Source organism: Myotis myotis, unplaced genomic scaffold (assembly GCF_014108235.1).
Source record: "Myotis myotis isolate mMyoMyo1 unplaced genomic scaffold, mMyoMyo1.p scaffold_m19_p_1, whole genome shotgun sequence".
In the NCBI taxonomy this organism is placed as follows: Eukaryota; Metazoa; Chordata; class Mammalia; order Chiroptera; family Vespertilionidae; genus Myotis; species Myotis myotis.
This window is the reverse complement of record NW_023416313.1, coordinates 34,410,596-34,432,589: the sequence shown is the minus strand read 5'-3', so window position 1 is coordinate 34,432,589 and position 21,994 is coordinate 34,410,596. Positions and strand designations below refer to the sequence as shown.

At 50.7% G+C, this 21,994-nt stretch overlaps 1 protein-coding gene across 11 annotated transcripts in view; it reads right to left on the bottom strand.

The window, feature by feature from the left end:
- Window positions 1-21,994, bottom strand: part of CRACD (capping protein inhibiting regulator of actin dynamics) — a 246,994-nt gene that overhangs the window by 3,684 nt on the left and 221,316 nt on the right. For 9 of the 11 annotated variants that reach the window (XM_036334702.1, XM_036334716.1, XM_036334733.1 and 6 more), the window contains 6 exons: window positions 21,665-21,829; window positions 18,511-18,579; window positions 15,413-15,601; window positions 11,865-14,751; window positions 2,487-2,677; window positions 1,543-1,705 (listed from right to left, as the gene is read on the bottom strand). In XM_036334702.1, coding sequence (XP_036190595.1) covers window positions 1,543-1,705; window positions 2,487-2,677; window positions 11,865-14,751; window positions 15,413-15,601; window positions 18,511-18,579; window positions 21,665-21,829 — 3,664 coding nt within the window. The remainder of the gene's footprint in view (window positions 1-1,542; window positions 1,706-2,486; window positions 2,678-11,864; window positions 14,752-15,412; window positions 15,602-18,510; window positions 18,580-21,664; window positions 21,830-21,994) is intronic. The other 2 variants (XM_036334725.1, XM_036334756.1) reach the window with 2 other exon arrangements.

Below are 21,994 nucleotides of genomic sequence, written 5' to 3'. Positions count from 1 at the left end.
GTTGGGGGTCAAACAACCCTTTCACACGGGTCGCCTAAGACCATCGGAAAACACATATATAATTACATATTGTTTTTATTAATCACTATGCTTTAATTATGTTCAATTTGTAACAATGAAATTGGGGGTCACCACAACATGAGGAACTGTATTAAAGGGTTGCGGCATTAGGAAGGTTGAGAACCACTGCTTTGGAGCTTCCAAGAAATCAGGGCAGAGAAAGGTGTAATCTCTGATTTTGGAGCTTCTCACTTGATTTTGAACTAATTCTCTCTGACACACCCATTTAATGTATAGAACCCCTAATTCCTGGATATAAAAGCCTAATGAAATAATACCCATGGAGGTTCTTGTGAAATTGCACAGTGCTCCAAAGCAGTTTCCAAAAAAATTGTTTTCTCCTCACCAAATAGTAAATATAGCTTTGATGGTGAGACCTCTTCACATTTCCAGAACTCAGCACGCAGGTAACCAAGGCGTACAAAAACCCTGGGTCTGGAGGTTGGATGCCCTCCTGGGAACAGGGCTGCCCAGGGTGCACAACATGCCCTATTAACCCTGGAGGAAACTTGTTTAGATTCAACCCTCCTCCAGGCGATTTGTAATAAGCACATAGTTGGAAACATTATGGATCATTTTACCTTTTATTAGAATAAAGGATTTTTTAAAAATGTGTATGTATCTTTTAGAAAGTGTCATGAATGTATCAACACTGCTGTTGTTAATTAACATCCAGGACTTTGAGCCGAACAACCTTGCTCTCTGAAGTCACAGCTGGTCAGACACTTGCCCTTTGAAATCGCATTGGTGAAAGGGACCATCCCACTTTGGAGCATCTCAGCCACCTGGGTCACTGACTCAAACACAGCTTCTGTTTCCATCCCAGGTACAGAGCTCCAGGTGGGGGTTTTCAGATACAACTTTCACACATTTATTTTAACGTCGTAGTGCCAGGAAAACAGGGCCCTGAGTCCACTTTTCAACTCAGGCCTGATATCAACCCCTTCATGTACACCCCACACCCTCGCTTTGCTTTAAGCCTATCAAAATTCTGCTCCACTTAAATTTTACCTAAACTTCACCCTTTTCCCCAAATCCTACTAGAATCGTATCTCTTCCTTTGTTTAGAGGTCCTTAAGATATGTAGTCTCCCTAACTACAGCAAGTTAATAAACCTAGTTTTGTTGGACTACAGGCAGTGGGGCATTGGAGATGGCTCATATCACACCTTGTTAAATTCAGAAATTTATCAGACCACATTGATAGGTTGAAACTGGCCATGGTGGGAATATTTACACCACAGTACATGGCAAATACTACAAATCAGAGGATTCTCTGCTCCCTAACTGATTGCTAAAACATTGGCCATCACACCACTGACAGTTTCTGGTGGTCTGTCCGATGAGCTGATGATCAGTGTCTAAGTTTATGAGAGAGGTGGTGAAACAGCCTGTGGTGTTATTACACCTGAGGAAATAAAGCATGCTCCAAGGAGGGAAACCTGTAACTGAGGTCAAACAGAAATGGTCCTGCTCTCGCTACCTGTCACAGATGTGGGAAGGGTGTTGGCCTTTTTCAGCTGCTCTCTGCGCTCAAGCCTGGACCCTGCTGTCTCCGGCTTCTTGTCTTCTGGATGAGCCATGGACTTGAGCAGGGATCCAGCTCTGCTGACACTGCTGCTTCCTGGCTGTGGACTGACACTGACCTGGGTGGGCAGAGAAAGTCAGGAAAAGTATGTTTCCAACCTAAGTACATGCAAAGGCGCACAGTGCAGGGCCTGGGGGTTCCGCCGGTCAGCACCAGCCTCTGTTCCCAAAGGAGCAGCGGGAGTGCACTTGGGAGCAACGTGTCTCCAGCCCTGGCCCCGATCATGAAGGAGCTCAGTACAAATGTCCCCAAGAGGGAACGCAACTTTCCTCGAAGAGCCCCGTCAAGTTAACTGTAAGAGCAGGGTCACAGAGAGAGAATGATTTCCTCCCAAAGCCCTGCTCCCATACAATCATCTTCATATTCCTCACGTAACTGTCGTGTGTGTGGATTGTTCCTACTAATTACATTGTGAATTCTGCCAAATCAAGTTACCCTAATAGCATAAGGGGACTGAATAAAATTTCTGACTGAAAGTGCTTTCCTGTCTAATGGTGGTTAATTTGTTTATTGCTCTATTCTTTCTAGATATTCTACACCACTCCCAGTTAGCCTTTTTTTCAAAAAAAATTTTTAAAATTGCTTTCAGAGAGGAATGGAGAGGGAGAGAGAGAAAGAAACATCAGTGATGAGAATCAGCTGCCCCTTACTGGGGATCGAGCCTGAAACCCTGGCATGTGTCCCGACTGGGACTCGAACCCTGACCTCCTGGTTCATAGGTGGACATTCAACCACTGAGCCACACTGGCTGGGCTTCCTTTTCCTTTTGTAAGTCCTTGCAGCCATGAAAGAGCCAAGCTCAGAAAGGCAAGGTTAAAGCTGAAGACCAGGCTACTCACGTTGTCTTTGGAGAGCTTTTCTGCCTGTTTGGCCTCCCTCGCTTGCTTCCTCTCCTCTCGAGTCGCTTGCTGCTCCCGAAACCCCTTCTGCTTTTGCAGGGCTAACGTTATCCACAGTGGCTGCGCGGTTTCAACTTTCTCCACAAGTTTGGAGCCATCTAAAGAGTGTCTGCTCTGAAGCACCGGCTTTTCTGTGGGGGAAAAAATGACTGATATTGTGATTTATAATAAGAAATACATATTTGGTCTTTGTCCTGTTTCTGGCACAGAGTTAAGTGATGAGAACGTAAAGGTGTCTCATGTTATGTGAATGAGGCTACTTTGGGACCACACTTAAGGAGGGGGGGTGGTTGGCTGGTTGCTGGGTGAACTAACTGAGCGATCAGAAGATTAGAACTTACAATCTCACCCCCCAACCTCCTCGGAGGGGGGAAGCCTGGAGGTTGAATCAATTGCCAAAGATAAAACCAATCATACCTGTGTAATGAAGTCTCCAAAAAACCCCAAAGGTCAGGGTTTGGAGAGCTCTGGGTTGGTGATGAGGTGGAAGTGCTGGGAGGTTGGCCACCCAGAGAGCATGGGACCTCCCCGCCCTTTCCCCATACCTTGTATCCTTGTATGCATCTCTTCCACCTGGCTGTTCCCGAGTTCTATCCTTTTATAACAAACCAGTGATCTAGTAAGTCAAATGTTTCTCTGAGTTCAGTTCCATGAGCCACTCGAGAATATTAATCAAACCCAAGGAGGGGGTTCCTGGGAACCTCTGATTTTAACCAGTCAGAAGCACCTGGATCTGAAGGTACAGTCTTATGGGACTAAGCCCTTAACCTGTAGAATAGAACACCATCTTGAGTTGAATTGTAAGACACCAGCTGGTGTCTGAGAATTGCTGGTGGTGTGGGACTCCCTCCCCTGCAACACACACCTTTGAACTGTGACCAGAATTAGTAAAGACAAAAGCCAGCTTTCAGTGAAATGAACTGTTCTCATACCTCAGTACCTCACCCCCTAAAACTTGTGTTGACGTATTCATCAGCCCGCTGAACATTCAACTGGCCCTTCCTAATAAAACTCCGTGCTCATGCCTGAGCGACTCCACTGGGTAGGAAAGTACTATCTTTGATCAACAGAAACAAGAGCCTTTCTCTTCCCTCTAAATAGAAAAAAAATCTCCAGTGTCATAAAATCTCAGACCCACAAGGGACCCAGGGGGTTATTTGATTCATTGTTGTTCTTTTTTAATTTACTGCTTTTCAAAATTTGTGCAAAAACTTTCCCCCCTTACAAACAGTATCCTATGTGGAACCCCAAAGTATGAAAGAGGAAAATGGGGGCACTGTTCTGCCCCGGGGGCTGCTAAGGGCAGCAGGGCTCTGAGGAACCCAGTGGGAACCATTATTTTGGCCCAGTGCCCTCCTTTGATAGACATGAGTAATGGGGTCCACAGTGACCAAGTCCCGTGTCCGAGGTCACCCAGCAGTTAGTGTACAGGCTGAATTGTGAACCGAGGGCTTCCGGCTTCCAGTCTGTGTTTCTCTTACATTGACTGTCTTGCCTATGCAACTGGGGTAAACACACTTCACAGATGGGTGATAGCTGACCTGGGTTTGACCTTTTGTGACCTTAGGAAAGCTACTTAACTCCTCTAAGAAGGGAAACACTTTAATTTGAAATAGTGTTTGGAGTTCTGATTAGGACACTGGAGGGGACATATTAATTACTAACATGAGACTGTTGTTACTGCAAGTGCCTAGGGGACTTTTTCTTTTCAAAAAGTGACAGAAACTATAGGAAGAACTCTGACCGTTTAACAACAAAAAACAAAATACCCAATTAAAAATGAACAAAGGACTGGAATAGACATTTCTCTTAAGAAGACATACAAATGACCAACAAGCATATAGAAAGATGCTCAATATCACTAATTATTAGGGAAATGCAATCAAAACCACAATGAGGGTATCACCTCGCACCCATTTGGATGGCTACTGTAAAAAAAAACAAACAGAAAATAACAAGTGTTGGCGAGGATGTGGAAAATTAGAATTCTGTGCACTGTTGGTGGGAATGTAAAATGGTACAGCTGGTGTGGAAAACAGGGTAGTTCTGAAAAAAATTAAAAATAGAACTACCACAGAACCCAGCAATTCCATTTCTGGGCTTTTATCCAAAAGTACATGGGATGTTTGCACACCCATGGTCATAGCAGCACTAGTCAAACGAGCCAAGAAGTGCAAGCAGTCTAAGTGTCCATGGACAGATGAATGGATAAATCAAGTGTGGTATATACACACAAGGGTAGGTCATTCAGCCTTAAGAAGGAAGGAAATCCTGTCATATGCTACAATATGGATGAACCTTGAAGACATTGTACTAAGTGAAATAAGCCAGTCACCAAAAAAGACAATACTAGATGATTCCACTTATGTGATGCTTCTAGAGTAGAAGGATTCATAGAAACAGAAAGTTGAATGTTGTTTAATGCTTATAGAGTTTCAGTTTTGCAAGATGAAAAATTTGCTGTGCACAATGTGAAATATGCTTAAGACTACTGAACTGTACACTGAGAAAAGATAGCCAATTTTATGTTACACACTTTGACCACAATAAAAATTGTTTTCTAAAGTGACTAAAAGAACTGTGCCCAAAATATTATCCAAGAGATGCAGGGAAAAATGAGAATCATAGATCAGGTTTAAAAGAACTGCAAGAAAAGGAACAAGACAAGAAGGCTTTGCTAAATCCTATGGCATTTTTAAACAATGTTGTTTTGAACAAATATATGTGTAAGGTCCAGGAAGTAACATGAGGACATAATGAGAAATGTTTTTCAAGGCTAACAGCATTTTACAAATGCCAGGTGAGAGTTACTGGAGGCGGTCCTAGGTTACTGGGAAGATCATTTTACCTGGGAGAGAACTCTTCCCCAAACTGGCTTTACCACTGTAGAGAGCAGACAAGTCATCAGACTTCTCAGACGTTGGTGTTGTCATCTGTAAAATTGAGCTAAGATTGTCTACCTCTACATATGCCGTGAGGCTGAACTAAATGTTATAAATAAAAACACTTTGTAAATAATTAAGCACAAAGGATGACTTTTGAAATTTTCCAAAGCAGTAAAATCACTCATTTCATTCAAGGTTTTGAAAGATAGATATGTTCTTTGTTAATCACATAACCTTTTTGGTCAGGGAGTTCAGAATATGTCATTAAAATTTTATTTTGTTGCAATGTTTAAACCTATTCTCTCTCATTCTAAACTCAGTGGACAAGCAGAGCCACAGCCCATTTAAGTTCCCTCCTTCAGGTCCCGGGGAGACACGCAGGCACCTCCTGGCATTTACGGGGTTCTAATCATTGCTCCCCAGGGTCAGGGCTTGGAGAAAAGACCAGTTACTATCTGTTCTACCCACCGTCAGGGGCTCAGGGGCTGGGAGTTTCCGAATGACATATCTGTAATCAAAGTGTTACAGGAGAAACACGGCGGGGGTGTGGTGGTGGTGGGGGGATGGGGGGGGGGTTGGGCGATCATTGCTATATTAATTCTCATCGGGATTGGTTCAGAGTCTCTGCCCTCCCAGTGGCTTCACCTTGGTATTGGTCCTCGCTGGCCTGGGTCCCAGGAATAGAAACCTCTTTCTAAAGCAGTGGTCTCAAACAAAAAGGGTGTGTGTGCCCTAGGGGATGCACAAGGCCATTCACTGGGGGTAAAGGAAGAAAAGCTTAGAATTTCTATTTATACATCTTTAAAAATATAAAAATAAAAGTGAAATCAACCTTTTCTAATCTAATAAAAGACAAACATGCAAATTGACCATACCTTCGCTATGCCTCAAGCCACATCCACCAACCAATCAGAGCGACTATATGCAAATTAACCCAACCAAGATGGCGGCCGGCAGCCAAGAAGCTGGAGCAAGCAGAAGGCTTGGTTGCCCCAGCGATGGAGGAAGCCAAGCTTCCTGCCTGCCCTGGCCGCTGAAGGCAACAAAGTTTCAATTATAGAAGCTAAATAAATCCCAGATACCTGCTTCCAGCCAGCCTTCACTGGGAACTTGGATGGCTGGGGGCCGTGGCCAGCCTGCAAACAGCCATCAGCCCCTCACCCAGACTGGCCAGGCACCCCAGCAGGACCCCCCACCCTGAAGGGGCTGTGGCCAGCCAGAAAACGGTCCTCAGCCCCTCACCCAGGCTGGCCAGGCACCCCAGTGGGGACCCCCACACTGAAGGGGCTGTGGCCAGCCTTCAAACAGCCATCAGCCCCTCACCCAAACTGGCCAGGCACCCCAAGGGGGACCCCTAACCTGAACGGGCTGTGGCCAGCCTGCAAACGGCCCTCAGCCCCTCACCCAGGATGGCCAGGCACTCCAGCGGCGACCCCCACCCTGAAGGGAGTGTGGCCAGTCTGAAAATGGCCCTCAACCCCTCACCCAGGCTGGTCAGTCACCCCTGAGGGCCTCCACCCTGATCTGGACACCCTTCAGGGCAAACCAGCTGCCCCTCACCCATGCACTAGGCCTCTATCCTATATAATAAAAGGGGTAATATGCAAATTGACCCTAACAGCAGAACCACTGGGAATGACTGGTCAATATGACACACATTGATCACCAGGGAACAGACGCTCAATGCAGGAGCTGCCCCCTGGTGGTCAGTGTGCTCACACAGGGGGAGCTCTGCTCAGTCACAAGCCAGGCTGACAGCTGCCAGTACAGCGGTGGTGGTGGGAGCCTCTCCTGCCTCCTCAGCAGCGCTAAGGATGTCTGATTGCAGCTTAGACCTGCTCCCTGATGGCAAGTGGGCATCCCCCGAGGGCTCCTGGGCCACCAGAGGGATGTCTGACTGCCAGCTTAGGCCCAATCCCCCGGGGAGCAGGCCTAAGCCAGCAGGTGGTTATCCCTCGAGGGGTCCCAGACTGCAAGAGGGCACAGGCCAGGCTGAGGGACTCCCCACTGAGTACACAAATTTTTGTGCACCGGGCATCTAGTATTTGATGTTTAGATTGGCATTGACATTCTCACTCAGACCATAGACCAGAAGGCCAGGTACAACAAATGGCATGTGTAGAGACTCCCGGGGGAAGCTGGGAGTGCTCAGACGAGAACCAGCAATCCTGTCCTCACTGGCTTGGCTTTTAGCATACGGTGAGGTTCTGCGGTTAGGTAAGTTTATGAATGTCCTATCTCCTTTGATCTAAATGACCCTTTATGAAATGGACAATTCCTGCAAACAGACCACAGATTTACTATACTTCCAATAATGCAAGCATAAGGCCACAGTAGAGCTGACAAGCGCTGTGCCTGCCACTTTATGAAGAAATCAGATCTGACAAGAAGTTGGCCAAAGAAATAAAAGATAATGCCACAATTTGCAATATGGATTTACATCCGCTACTGCTTCAGTGAACTGCACCCTAAGTGTATATATGGCGCTCCAGGGGTTTTAACATGGACACAGTTAACAAATAAATTGGAGGACCAGGCAATTTATTCCAATGGGGTGTTTAGTCAAACAAATTTGGTCAGCCCTGGTCTAGAGTCAGACAGAAGAGTCTTTAGGCAGCAACCATTCACAAGGCATAAGGTCCTTGTTTTCATGCTTCTTTTCTACCAAATAAAGAAAAAGTCAATTAGTGGAGCCTGACAGCCTAGAATCTGGATACTGGTAAAGAAAACAGGAGCAGGAATAGCTTTTGGTAGAACATTATAACCAAAGGGAAAAGTGTAAGAGAAAGCTGCAGTGTTGGAACGTTATTTTTTAGGGGAGAAGATCGGAGTGTGCTGGAGCAGGCCAGGCTGTGAGAGGGGCTTTGATGACTACAAAAGTTACTGGTGCAAAAGCTAATGTGAAAACTAAAAGTGGGGGCCTGGCCGGTATGGCTCAGTGGTTGAGCATGGACCCAGGCACCCAGAGGCTTGAGGCTCCATCCCGGTTCAGGGAACATGCCCGGGTTGCAGGCTCGATCCCCAGTAGGGGGCGTGCAGGTGGCAGCAGATGGATGATTCTCTCTTATTGCCCTTTCTCTCTCTCTCTCCCTCTCCTTCTCTCTCTCTCTAAAAATCAATAAAACATATTATAAAAAACTAAAAATTGGTGTTCTGGTTCAGGATGGTGACATAGGGTCCCGAACCCCCACCTCCCACAGACATACTGAGTCTGCAGCTACATACAGAACAACTGCCTCTGACTAAAATCCAGAAACTAGTTGAGTGACGCCTACACATTGGGCCAGTGGCTCTCAACCTTGGCTGCACATTAGAATCACCTGGGAATCTTTTTAAAATCCTGATTTCTGGGCCTCATCCTCCAGAAATTCTGTTTCTTTGTTACTAATGTTGTGGCCCCACCCCATAACAAAGAAACAGAATTTCTGGAGGATGAGGCCCAGAAATCAGGATTTTAAAAAGATTCCCAGGTGATTCTAATGTGCAGCCAAGGTTGAGAGCTACTGCATTGGGCAAATGAATAGGAGAGACTGAGACACAATTTCACCATAAATCCCACCCCCAGGCATTGCAACTCACAACCTGGGGAGAGAAAAGGGGGTGGGGGTGGACCCTACATTTGGTGCCCCAAATTCTAAGACTTCTGCCTGAGAGACAAGGCCCCTAAAATACCTAGCTCTGAAAGCCAACGGGGCTTGCTTCCAACTAAGGGACCTCTCTTAATGGGCTCCCAGGTACTCACTGTGGCTATCTCCCCGGGGCCCAGTGCAGAGGCTGAAAGGAAAACCAAAGGCTGAGAAACGGGCTCTTCACTGTCAGGACAGACAGAAACCATCAGGGAGAAATGGTTTGGAAACTGCTGGTCGACAGTCCAGGAAACAGGGCAAGTCTAGGTTAAACTGGATGGCAGGGTGAGCAACCAACCAATACCCCTCAGGACACAGGCTCTTTTCTCTGCAAGAACCACCCTAACCCTGAACAATTAAACAGAAGAAATAAAAACAATCCCTCCCTAAAACACCTCAGGGGAGAATTTCTCCGAGATGTGAGACTTCTGGGCTATGGCCACACTTGGCCTGCTCTGCAAAACAGAAGTGAGAACTACCAGGTAAACGCTCTTAGGGGTCCCAAAGCCAATCCAAGTGGCCAGGGAGCGGTCCCAAACATCCGGTCTGAAGAGCCAAGAGGGGCAGCCAGGAGTGAGGGTGGCTCTACAACAGGGGTCCTCAAACTTTTTAAACAGGGGGCCAGTTCACTGTCCCTCAGACCGTTGGAGGGCCGGACTATAGTTAAAAAAAAAAACTATGAACAAATTCCTACGCACACTGCACATATCTTATTTTGAAGTAAAAAAACAAAACGGGAACAAATACAATATTTGTATTTGCATGTGGCCCGCGGGCCGTAGTTTGAGGACCCCTGCTCTACAATTTCTTTTATTGGAGGGCTTCCCAGTGGCAAGCTGGTGGCGTGGGGGTGCCGTTGTAGAGCATTTTGCATAAACCTGAGACCCAGCCAATTATTCAGGCAGAGGCCCCTAGGCCAGTGGAGCTGCTGGAAGCCCCCTCCCTGCCTACTGTGGTATTGCTACTGCCCAGAGACAGCAGTCGATCCTCTAGGCAAGCCCAGTCTTTACCCTCACTGCCCCTCCCAATGACCAGGGCATCTTCATTCACTGGGGTATTTCATTGCTGTGGGCACCTTTAACTTGTGTTCGGTAAATATGAATGGGCGTGAGCCCCAGATACACAGCAGAATCAGTTCGGATTTCCAAAATGGTGAAGAAGAGTGGAAAAATGATGAGAAAAATTTGGGAGTGTCCTACATTAAATGACAGTGGGCCAGAAAAGGGGAGAGAGATGTAAGGGAGGCCCACCAGGTAATGACTGTCGGCAGAAACAAAAGGCTGCCTCCATGCCTGAATGGACGCTGAAACGTCGCATCAGCTTCCAGATGGCGTTTATCTGAGGGGCTTGGCGGACGGCCCAGACGCCACCACAGCTTGCTTATGCATGCGCTTTCGGACTGTCGTCCCACAGCCAATCCAAAAGTAGCAAATGCAGTGGAACCTCGGTTCTCAAACTTAATTAGCTCCGAAGGCTGTTCGAGAAGCGATTTGTTAGAAAAACTAAATCATTTCCCCCCATTTTAAAGAAATAATGTAAACTGAATTAATACTACCAGACGGCTGTACCGATTTTTAGGTAATTTCCACACAAAGGTGGAATATTGGCGCTAGATGAAAGGTAGATGAAAGGTAGACCTATTTTCTACAATGTCTCCAAGTTCCATCTTATTCTAACCACTTGTTTGCATGTAACTAACATTTTTTTTATATCATGTTGGTTTTTTCTCTTTAATGCTCAGGAGCCCAGGTATAGGGGACAGTTAGGTTCAGGGCCTCAGGTCTGGTAGACTTAATCCACTTCAGACCCCCCAAATGACTCCCTGTTTTAACCTTTCTTGTATACAGTACATGTCTAATGTACTGTTTAATCCATAAACAAACACTGCTTTTCTTACATTTATTGAACCACCTGCTACTAGCCTTAAAGGAATCACTTTCAGCATTCATTCCAGGGATGTCTTTCAGGTCAGAAGCAGCGTATCTTTGCTTGTTCATATATCACTGCCTAGGAAATGCTGTCACTGGCCACCTGCTTTTCCTTTATCCAAATCAACAGTTTTTCTGCCTCTTCAATTGCCTGTGATCCTTGCTTCTTTCACACCCTTAGCAACATCAGCACCGTTGAGGGCCTCTTTATCTTTTAAGATTGTTCTAATCACCGATTTCACCAGCTACGAAAGCACTCTCCTTTGTTTGTTGCCTGAGAGATGCTTTATGTCATGCTGAAGTATCAGCATGAAGGGGTTGTCAGGTCAAAAACCGAAGACTGGTTCGACAACTGACATTTCTTTCTGTGAATAGCTTGGTTGGGGATCGAATTGTTCAAGATGGGAGACGTTCGAGAAATGAGGTGTGACCGCAATCCCTCCTAGGAACCCTGCACCTATCCCAGGACGTCTCTGCTTCACCTTTCCACCTTATCTATAGCCAAGGGAAAGCCTTTGGAAACCACTCACCTCGTCCTTCCCCACATCCAGGGCATGAAAAGCTCGGGGACATGCTTGTCTTCTCCACCTAGCCCTGTTGCTGCTGGTGGTTCAGACTGCTTGCCCCCGGCCCCTTTCCAGCCAGCATGTGGCTCAATAAACTTTCCAAAAAGCTTTGGGCCACAAACGTTTCCTCTTCACAAAAGTAAAGAGCCTCACTGAGATTCCCTCCCTCCAGGAATGGCAAACGGGCTTCTCATGAGGGGAACTGCTGCCACTGGAGCTCCACTGGCTACTTCCAGCCTTGGGCAGCCTGGCTTTAGCTGTGACGTGGACAACCAGCTGGACAGAGGCAGTTTTCCGACCCAGGGCTACGTACCTTTCCTCCCGGCCTCGGGCGTTTGGGAAGGCTTCTCCTGTGGGGCTGCAGCTTTCCTCTCTGCTTCCGCCTCTTCCTTCTCTTCCCTCCTGGGAGGTGGTGGCGAGGGTGGCGCAGGCTCACGGTGCTCCTGGCCCTCCTTGCACAGCTCACTGGGCTCCGGGTCAGGCTTCCCCGGCCGCCGAGCCAGCAGCTCTACCAGGTAGGGCCTGCTCAGCTTGCAGAGCGGGGAGGTCGGTGGCGTCTGACCGGAGGGCTTGGGCGCCAGGGCTGGCTTCTGCGCCATCAGCATTCTGTTTGCTGCCTTGGTGAGCTCCGGGGCCGGGGTCTGGCTGCTGACCGGTGGGGGTCCAGGCTGGGCTGTGGGAGGGGGGCTGGAAGGGCTTACGGCAGAGTCCTTCCAGCTGCCGGGGCCTTGCTTGCTCTCTGCGGGGAGGGATGGGCCATGCTTAAGGGCCGGTGCACCCTCTGCCGCCTTCTCTCCAGCCGTGCACGCTGGTGCCGGCGGCCCCGCCTCTGCACTGTCCCCAGTGCTGCTGTTCCTCTTCTTCTTCTTCTGCTCTGCCTGCTGGTCGCAGTGGAAGCGCAAGGAGTAGTTGGTCCTTCTCAGCTTTATCCCAAAAGGTGAGGAGGCCTTTTCCTCCCCACCTGGCAACGCGGGGTCCGGCTTTCCGGCGCCACCGGCGGTCTCACTGCCCGACGTGGCCACGGGCTCCGCCTGGGCCACTGCTTTCTGCGGAGGGTACGGAGGGCTGGGAACAAGGAAGGATGGAAGGTCTTTGGCAAATTTGCAGCCCTCGGTGGTGTCTGCTGGCTCCTGGCGCGCCCCCACAGGCTCTGGGCCTTTCTGGGGCTCATCGCTCTCAGCAGCCAGGGGCGGGGGCGCTGTCTGGTCGCTGGCCCCCAGCCCGGGCCTTTTTCTCGTGCTTTCAGCTCCCGCGCTCTGTTTGGAGGTCTCTGCGCCCCCGTCCGAGAACTTCTGCCAGGCAGGCATGATGGAGAACTTGGCGTTTCCTGGCGGGGTCTTCCGGAGGGCCCCCCGGGAGTCACAGCGGCCCCGGGGCGCGGGCTCATCCCCAGGCGGGGGCTGGTCTCTCTTGCCGCGCGGGTCGCCCTCCGCGCTCTTCAGGATGCGGGACCGAATGGATGCCCACTCGGCCAGGGCAGCCGCGCTGCTCGCCGACTCCTGGGGGGGCCGGGCCTTCCCGCCGCCGCCGGCTCGGGGGTCGGCCGGGGCGCGGGGTGGGTGGTCCAGGGTGGGGGCGTCCCCGTGCTTCTTTTCCTCCGACAAACCCAGCAGAGACTTGCACGCCGTGTCCTTGATCTGGCTCAGGTTGACGGCGGGGCCGCACAGCTGGGCCCCCGTGACCAGGATGGCCGTGTGGGGGATGCTCAGCGACGAGGGCAGGGCGTGGGGGGCCGGGCTGGCCCGGGGCGCCTTTGGCTGGTGGGGAGCAGAGGCCAGTCCCGCGTCTCTCGTGGGCGTCATGGGGCTCAGGTTGACTTTGGGGAAGAGAATCTGTTTCCCTCCCGAGGACACCTGGAAAGTGTAGGGCCGGGGCATGGTCTGCCGCTCCTCCACCTCCTGCCACCTCAGCTCCTCCACCCTGCGGTCTCTGTCCCCACACACCCCTGGTTTCTGGGGAGGGGGTGTGCGGGCTTCGCCTCTCTCTTCCGGGCCCGCACACCCATCCTGCCCGCGAGCATCCCCCCGCTGCGCCTGCGGCTCTCCGGGGGGCTCAGCCTCGGGACTCTGCTTCCCGCAGGCACTTGCTGCCTCGGCGTTCTCTCTTTGCTTCTCCGGCTTCATGTGCTCTGGTTCCCCTGCACAGTCCGTCTGAAGCGGGCTCCTGTCGTCCGCCCCCAGCCCGCTCTCCTCCCCTCTCCGTGCTCCCTGAGGCTCCTTTTCCGTTTCCCGCCGCCGCCGCTGCACCTCCACTTCCTCCTGCCTTTTTCTCGGCTCTTCCCTTCTCCTTGCCTCCTCCTCTTCCCGCCTTCTGAGCTCCTTCGTCCGGTTCTCTTCTTCCTCCCGCAGCCTCTGTTCCTCCTCTTCCCGCCTCTTCCTCTCCTCCTCCTCCTCCCGCAGCCTCTGTTCCTCCTCCTCCCGCCTCTTCCTCTCCTCCTCCTCCTTCCGCAGCCTCTGTTCCTCCTCTTCCCGCCTCTTCCTCTCCTCCTCCTCCTCCCGCAGCCTCTGTTCCTCCTCTTCCCGCCTCTTCCTCTCCTCTTCCTCCCGCAGCCTCAGCTCCTCCTCCTGCCTCTTCCTCTCCTCTTCCTCCAATCGCTGCTTCTCCGCTTCCCGCCGCCTCTGCTCCTCCAGCTCCTCCAGTCTCCTGAGTTCCTTCAACTCTCTCTCCTCTGCTTCCTGCCGCCGCTTCTCCGCCTCCTGTCTGCTCCGCGCCTCCAGCTCCTGGTGCGCGAGGCTCTGCAGCCGCTCAGCCTCTTCCTCCGGGGGCTCCTGCTCTCCCGCTTCCTGGGGCCCGCCCTCCTCTGGCTCCCTGCACTCTGGGGCTGGGCCACCTTGCTCCTCCAGCCTCCGCCTTTCCTCTGTGCACTGCCTCTTCCCTGCCTCTGGCTGTGGTTCTCCCTCCTCTCCCTCTTCCTCTCCTTCCTCCTCCAGGAGCTCCTGCCTGCGGTTCTCTTCCCAAAGCCGCTGCTCCAGGGCCCGGAGCCTCTGCTCCTCCAGGCGTCTCCTCTCGGCTGCCTCCGCCTTCTGCCGCTTGCACTTGGCCTCCAGTTCTCGCCAGTATTCTTCCTGGCATCTCTTCTCTTCCTCGGCGTCCAGAGGCTCCGGCTCCTCTTCGTGCCACATCAGCTTGTCTTCTCCAGGGTGTCCGTTCTGGTCCAGGGACAGCTGGCTCGGAAGGCCTCCTTGTTCATTTGGTCGAGCCTAATGTTGGCAAGGGAAACAGAATTAGCTTTCTCCTTGTACACACACAGGCAACCATCCCTCTCCTAGTCACTATGCAGGTGGCCCTCTTACTCTCCTGGTTTGGGGACAGACTTTTAAATGCCCTGGCGTGGCCCCTGGGAGCCCCGTCCACTGACCTCCTGCCCCCGGACTGTGGCAAAAGGGAGCCCTCTTGCTTCTTTCTCACTTAAACAGCAGGAAATCCCTTTTGCTACTGCTCAGAGGGGTTGCTTTTGGGCTCACAACTTGGTCATTTCTCCAGGGGTTGTCTTGAGTTCACTAGAATGTAAGCTCCAGGAGCTCTGTAAGGGAAGGGATTTTTGTCTGTTTTGTATTCTGCTGTATTATCACTAGGGCCTAAGTCAGTGTCATAATAGGTGCTCAATAAAAATGTGTTTGATGAGTAAAGGAGAAAAAGAGAAGGGGCAGTTCTAAGTATAGAGACAGGTAAACTCAGGCCCAGAGTAGATTGTGGGGGTGGCAGGAACACCTTCACGTTTACTCCCTTTATCTGTCATTCTCAAGTTCCTTGTTCTTAATGTGAATACTCGCAGGAAAACCAATAGTCCAGTATTAGAAGAGAATTAGTGCCCAGCAAGCAAGGGCAGCTGCCTGGTCAGCTAGGATGGGCTCTACATACCCCGGCAAGTCCAAGTCGCCTGTGCTTCTTTGACACCCTCTGGTTTTTTGGCTTAACGGACAGTTTGTGCTTGGCGGCACTGTTGTCCAAGCGAGCGATGGCCAAGGGGATGGCATCCAGGTTGACACTTTCGATGGTGCCAGCAGAAGAGAAGTGCCTTTTTGGCCGAGAAGGTTTAGCTGGAGCTGCCTGTGGTGGAGATTAAAATATTTAATCAGCCCTGGCTGGTTTTGCCCAATGGATAGAGAGTCGGCCTGTGGACTGAAGAGTCCTGGGTTCAATTCCAGTCAGGGGCACATGCCCGGGTTGTGGGTTCGATCCCCAGTGAGGGGCATGCAGGAGGCAGCCGATCAATGATTCTCTCTCATCATTGATGTTTCTATCTCTCTCTCCCTCTCTCTTCCTCTCTGAAATCAATAAAAAATATATATTAAAAAAAATATATATAATCAGTCTGGATCAGAAAACAACCTGCAGGGAATCTGGGGAGGGAAGCACTTTTTGGTGCCTGTGCCTCACCCCGCCTAGGGAGGGGGCTCACTGGGACCGTGAAATGAGCAATGCTCTTGGAATCAAGGCAGAATGTTAACTACTGGCTCTGCCAGTGCTATTTGCATGAGCCTGTAATGGTTATTTAACCTTCCAGGGACTAAGTTTCCTACTCTGAATAACATGTGGATTAGATGAGGGGTTGACAAAACCTGAATCCGGCCCGCAGCCTGTTTTGGTAAATTTTTGCTGATACACAGCCACACCCATTGGCATTGTCCGAACGGAACGGGGAGTCTCGTAGTTGGACCTTCTGGCCACAGAGTCTAAAATAAGTAGTACAGTGGGGCCTTGACTTACGAGTTTAATTCGTTCGGAGACCGAGCTCGTTAAGGAGCTCGTTAACTCAAATTACTCTATCAACTCAATGCAAAAAATCTGCAGAGAGACAGCTGGTATCTCAAAAAACTCGTTAGTGGGGACACTCGTAAGTCAAGGCCTCACTGTAGTTTGCTGAGCCCTGGGCAAGCTCATCTCTAGACAAAGAACTGTTACCCTAAGAGTGTTCCTACTACCTCTGACCCTGTATGAACACACCTCCTCTCCACCTTAGCAGGGAGGGTGTCTTTTTCATCTTCGTATCAGCCCACTTTATGCCCAAGTAGCAAATATCATTTGGCAAGGGCTCAATAAATATTTAGTCAAGGAATGAAGGAACAATAACATCTCTGACTAGGGCATGAAATTTCTAACCCACAAACATGTGTTAGCACCATCACTCCAAAGTCGCAGAGCACTGAGGGCCCTGAGAGGCTAAAGGGAGGAGCAGAAACACGGAACACGCCAGGGAGAGGGCAATTCTTCAAAGGCTGAGTTGCGGCACCGCTTGCGTGCAGTCTGTAACGCGGACGCCATCACTTAGGTACCACGGATGAACTGCACAGATTTAGTCAGAGGCTGTGGCTCAGCCTGAACCCGGAGACCACAGTAGGCAGCCAAAGAAGGGCTCCTGGCCACACCACACACCACCCGAACATGCAGCAGAAGGCACTCACAGCCATTGTTGGAGCCAGCAGCTCTCAGGCACAGAGAGCAAAAGAGGCCACGATGCCCCTGACTGTGACCCAGCTCTTAAGTGCAACGTCAGTGAGGTTTAGCCAAGGGTTTTGCTTTTTGCAGTCACCTTCCATATTTACACATGAGAGCTGAGGCACCAAGCTAGCTCCACGAGCAAAAGGGATGCTCAGTAAATAACGTATGACAAAGAGCACAGACGTAAAGAAAAATAGTTCCAGCCTTGGGTCCCCTAGCTCTTATTTATTTATAGTTATCTTTATAATACATATCATATCCTGAACTACTGCTGCCAAGAGATGAATTAGCCCAACCGGCGTGGCTGAGTGGTTGAGCATCTACCTATAAACCAGGAGGTTACGGTTCGATTCTGGTCAGGGCACATGCCCTGGTGCCGAGCTTGATCCCCAGTGGGGGGCGTGCAGGAGGCAGCCGATCAGTGATTCTCTCTCATTGATGTTTCTGATTCTCTCTCCCTCTCCCTTCCTCTCTGAAATCAATAAAAAAATATATTTTTTTAAAAAAGAAAAGAGATGAATTAAACATTTATTTCCATAACCTAATAGGTATGTGAGTGCAAGGAGTTCAAATGAAATGTGACAGACTGAAGACATAGGTTAGCACTAGAGGCGAGATTTTTTTTGTTTTGTTTTGTTCGTTTTTTTGTTTGTCAATCCTCACCCAAGGATATTTTCCCATTGATCTTTTAGAGAGAGTGGAAGAGAGCGGGAAAGACAGACAGAAACATCAATGTGAGAGAAACACATGTTGCCTCCTGCACATGCCCCAACCAGGGCCCGGGCTGGGGAGGAGCCTGCAACCAGGGTACGTGCCCTTGACCAGAATCAAACCCAGGATCCTTTGGTACACAGGTTGACACTCTATCCACTGAGCCAAACTGGCTAGGGCTAGAAGCTGAGATTTAAATGCTAAGTTTTGTTTCTAGTTATGCCAGGTGGGCCTCTTCACTGTCTGGGTGGTGGCGTTGTCTTGGGCCGTCTCCTTCAGAAAACCCGGGACATACTCCTCTCACTGTGCTGCCAGGCCCCGGGAGGGCACCCGCACCCTGCGTGGGTGAACCGTCCTCATGAGAGTGGACTGGCCTCTACAGAAGAGGCTCCCCAGGGCTCCCTGGACTCCTGCAGGTGGAGGCCCAGCTTTCAATGGCACACAGAAAGGTTAAAAACCATCTCCAAATAGGAGACTTTTTTCCTTAGAGACTTGGGTACCTTCAGGAGTGTCTTTTTCAACAACTTAGCAGAGTCTTAAAGTACATCACACATTTAGGCAGACTACCAACGCCTAGGGATCCAAACGCAGGCATGCTGGGCAGGTGGCTGTTTTTCAGAGCAGGATTCAGCTCCAGCAACTGCATCGCCATGGAAACAGACGCTCCAGTATCTACCACTGGTTGCAGTTGAAAGAAATTTAAAGTAATGGATGAAGGCAGCATTGATGAATGAGAAAATGAGGCAGAAGATTGTGGGGGGAGGAAAGGGGGGGAAAATTAACTATGTAAGTTCAAATCATGTTACCTTCTCTTCCATCTCACTTCTGGCTCCCGGCGGATTCGGAGGACTCGGAGAACTTGGCGTGTCACTAGACTGAAACGTAAAGAGAGTGCTTGAGTCACACGCCAGAACAGGAAGCTTTGGGCAGCTAACCAGACACGGTCTGTGCTTGGAAGGGCCGCCCCCTCCTCCACACAGGGCGCAGCTGCCTTCAAAGAGCTGGCAGGGGTCACGGTGGGCACTTTGCTAATGTCCAGACTCCACAGGACTCCTGGGGCCCACAGTGTGCCCTCCCCTCCTCTGAGTCCAACACGATACCAGCTGGGCTGTCTCCAACCTCAGTCCCTGGTGTTTCCCGCAGCTGGGAGGATCCGGGGGCTGCCCTACAGCCACGGTACCTGGGAGGCAGGGCTCCGACCTCAGAGCTTTGGCTTTGCTGGCTGCCTCCTTCACCTGCTAAGCCTCCCCCGCTTCTCTCTGAGAAGGAAAGAGGCCCTACCAATGCCACACCCAAAGGGCTGAGCCGAGAAGGTGAATGACCAGAGGAGGAGAAACAACTCAGGAAAGAAGGAAGGAAAAGGAAATGGCTGGAGATTCCCAACCGTGGCGTGGGCCTGCCCTGGGAACACCCTCAGGTCCGGCACCGGCACCTTCCTGGTGGCCCGCCACACCTTCTATCTGGTATCGCCAATATTTACAGAAGGGTCTACTGTCCCTTCCAGAGCGGTCCTGCCAGCCTGCCCTACCTCAGTCTGTTTTCTGCACCACACTTAGAAGCATCTTTAGGAAACACAAATCAGATTATGTCACTTCCCTGCTCCAAATTACTCAGAGACTTCCTACTTTAGAGTAGAGTTCACCCATTTCCCGTGGTCTGCAGGATCCGGCCCCTGAACCACGTGCTCCCCTCCATGGCCCCCCAGAGCCCAGGGGCCACCCTGACCTCCTCCTCAGGACAAGCTCAGCCCCTTCTCTGGGCCTCAGCTGCTCCCTCTGCCTAGAGCACGCCCACCTCCTGGTTTGCTCTGGGCAGCACTGATCTTTCAACAAGTCACTCACTTTTCCATCACGTATTTTATTTCAATTTTTCTTGATCTGAAATTTTATATATATAAATAAAACAATTTCATTGATAAGTTTTGTGTTTTTTTTTAAATCCTCACCTGAGGATATTTTTCCATTGATTTTTAGAGAGAATGGAAGAGAGAGGGGAAGACGGAGAGAAATATCAATGTGAGAGAAACATCGATTGGTTGCCTCCTGCACGCACCCTGACCAGGTTCTGGGCCAGAGAGGAGCCTGCAACTGAGGTACATGCCCTTGACCGGAATTGAACCCGGGACCCTTCGGTCCGTAGGCTGATGCTCTATCCACTGAGCCGAACCAACAAGGGCTCAAATTATTATATTGATCTTTGTTGACTTGTATGTTATCTGACTCTCATTACAACATAAACTACCAGGGCAGCCCCCTGTCTAATCTTGTTCACCTCTGATACCACAGCTGGGACAGAAAGCTGGCTGAACAAATGACATTCCCTCCCCCCAGGCGCCAGCACCTTGCATGTCTCAGGTTGTCAGTGACAGTGAGGCCCTGGGTGTCTTTGGGAAACCCCTGCCTGGAGGCTGACGGCTGCTGCCCTGGAGGCTGCAGAGGGCACCTCTGGCCACAGGGGGAGGAATGGGCCCATCCCTGCGTCACCCACCACCTACAGGTGGGAGTGCCAGGAGCCATCAGGGAAGGCCCAGGCAGAGGCAACAGGCAGGGGCATCCTTTTCTTTCCTTCCGCACTTTGCCCTGCAAGTTGCTCGTCTTTCTTCCTATCCTTAGGCCATGTTAGCCTAAGCAGGACAACAAGCAGGACTGCTTGGTGGGAGGGATGCCCATTTTAGTAACACTCAGCCTCACCCGGGCACCTTGGAGGCACAGTGCAAGGATGCTCCCAGGCAGGAAGACTTGGAGCTTTGCCTGGAGAACTCCTCACTCCAGGAGCTCCTCCTTCCAAAAGAGGCCTGAGGGTATCCCTTCTGCTGCTGGAAGGCCTCGCGTTTCAGGTTATGCTCACCCTAGTTTTTTCAGTGTCAAAAGACCAAATTTAGCCCTAGCTGGCCTGGCTCAGTGGTTAGAGCAGGGGGTGGGCAAACTTTTTGACTCGAGGGCCACAATGGGTTCTTAAACTGGACCGGAGGGCCGGAACAAAAGCATGGATGGAGTGTTTGTGTGAACTAATATAAATTCAAAGTAAACATCATTACATAAAAGGGTACGGTCTTTTTTTTCAATAGTTTTATTCATTTCAAACGGGCCGGATCTGGCCCGCGGGCCGTAGTTTGCCCACGGCTGGGTTAGAGTGTCAGCCCGAGGATTGAAGGGTTGAGCGTTCCATTCTGGTCAAGAGCATGTACCTTAGTTGTAGGCTCAATCCCCAGGCGGGTTGAGGTGTGTGTGGGAGGCAATCAATCATTGTCTCTCTCACATCGATGTTTCTTTCTCTCTCTCTCCCTCTCTCTCTCTCTCTCTCTCTGTCTCTCCCCCTTCCTTCCACTCTAAAAAAAAAATCAATGGAAAAAAATATCCTTAGATGAGGATTAACAACAACAAAAAACCCAACAAATTCAGAGAGGGCAGCGCTGGACCCGTGGCACTTTCCACACTCAGTACCCTTCACTCAGTAGCTGGTCTGGTTGAGATGTGCTGTCTTGTTGACCTACTTCTTTCTTGTCTTATTTCCCTTTAAATTAGTTCAATCCAACAAACGATTACTGGGGAGACAGAGATGTGTAAGATGCAGTTTTGTCCTCGAGGAACTCAATGTTCAGAGACGGAGAGAAAACTATTAGGCGGATGTAGACACTGAAGGGCTTCGGCCGGGTAGGAAGTGCTGAGGCCGCACAGCAAAGGCGCAGAGGAGACAGCACAGCTTGGCTTCCCAGACCTGAGTCTCAAGGAGCACGTGGAAGACCCTGGGAAGAGCACGTGCAAAGGGCATGGCCCAGCTCTCCCCCCCGCCCCAGATGAAGGCACCTGCCCACGAAGTCCTCTCCCTGGGCCACTCAACAGAAAAGCCTCTCCCCCTTCCCCCTGCCCTGCAGACCCCAGGGTCATCGGCTGCCCCTGTCCACTGCCCAACGGCCTCCCGGGTTATTAGCAGTCGCGTCCTTGCCCGGCGGAGCCTCACTTTGTTCTCGGCGTCTGGGAGGATGAGGTCCTGCTGAGTCACAGGTTCCATGGGACTGGCCAGGAGCGGGTCCCCTTCTAGGCTGGCCTCCCCGCTGTCTGCCCTCTTCATAGGGGTGGCACTGGGCGGCGGCTGCCCAAACTTGATGTTCTTGCCCAACTGTCGCTGGAGAGAAACACAAGAAAGACGTGCTGAGGCGGTGAAGCAGCTCGCAGGAACCGCAGCCAGGGTCCCTGCGTGTCTGGTTGGCCTGAGGCACGCTCTGCGCACGGCTGCTCTCCAAACACTGCGCCAGTGACCGCGAGGCAGCCCTACAATAAGCGAGTGCGT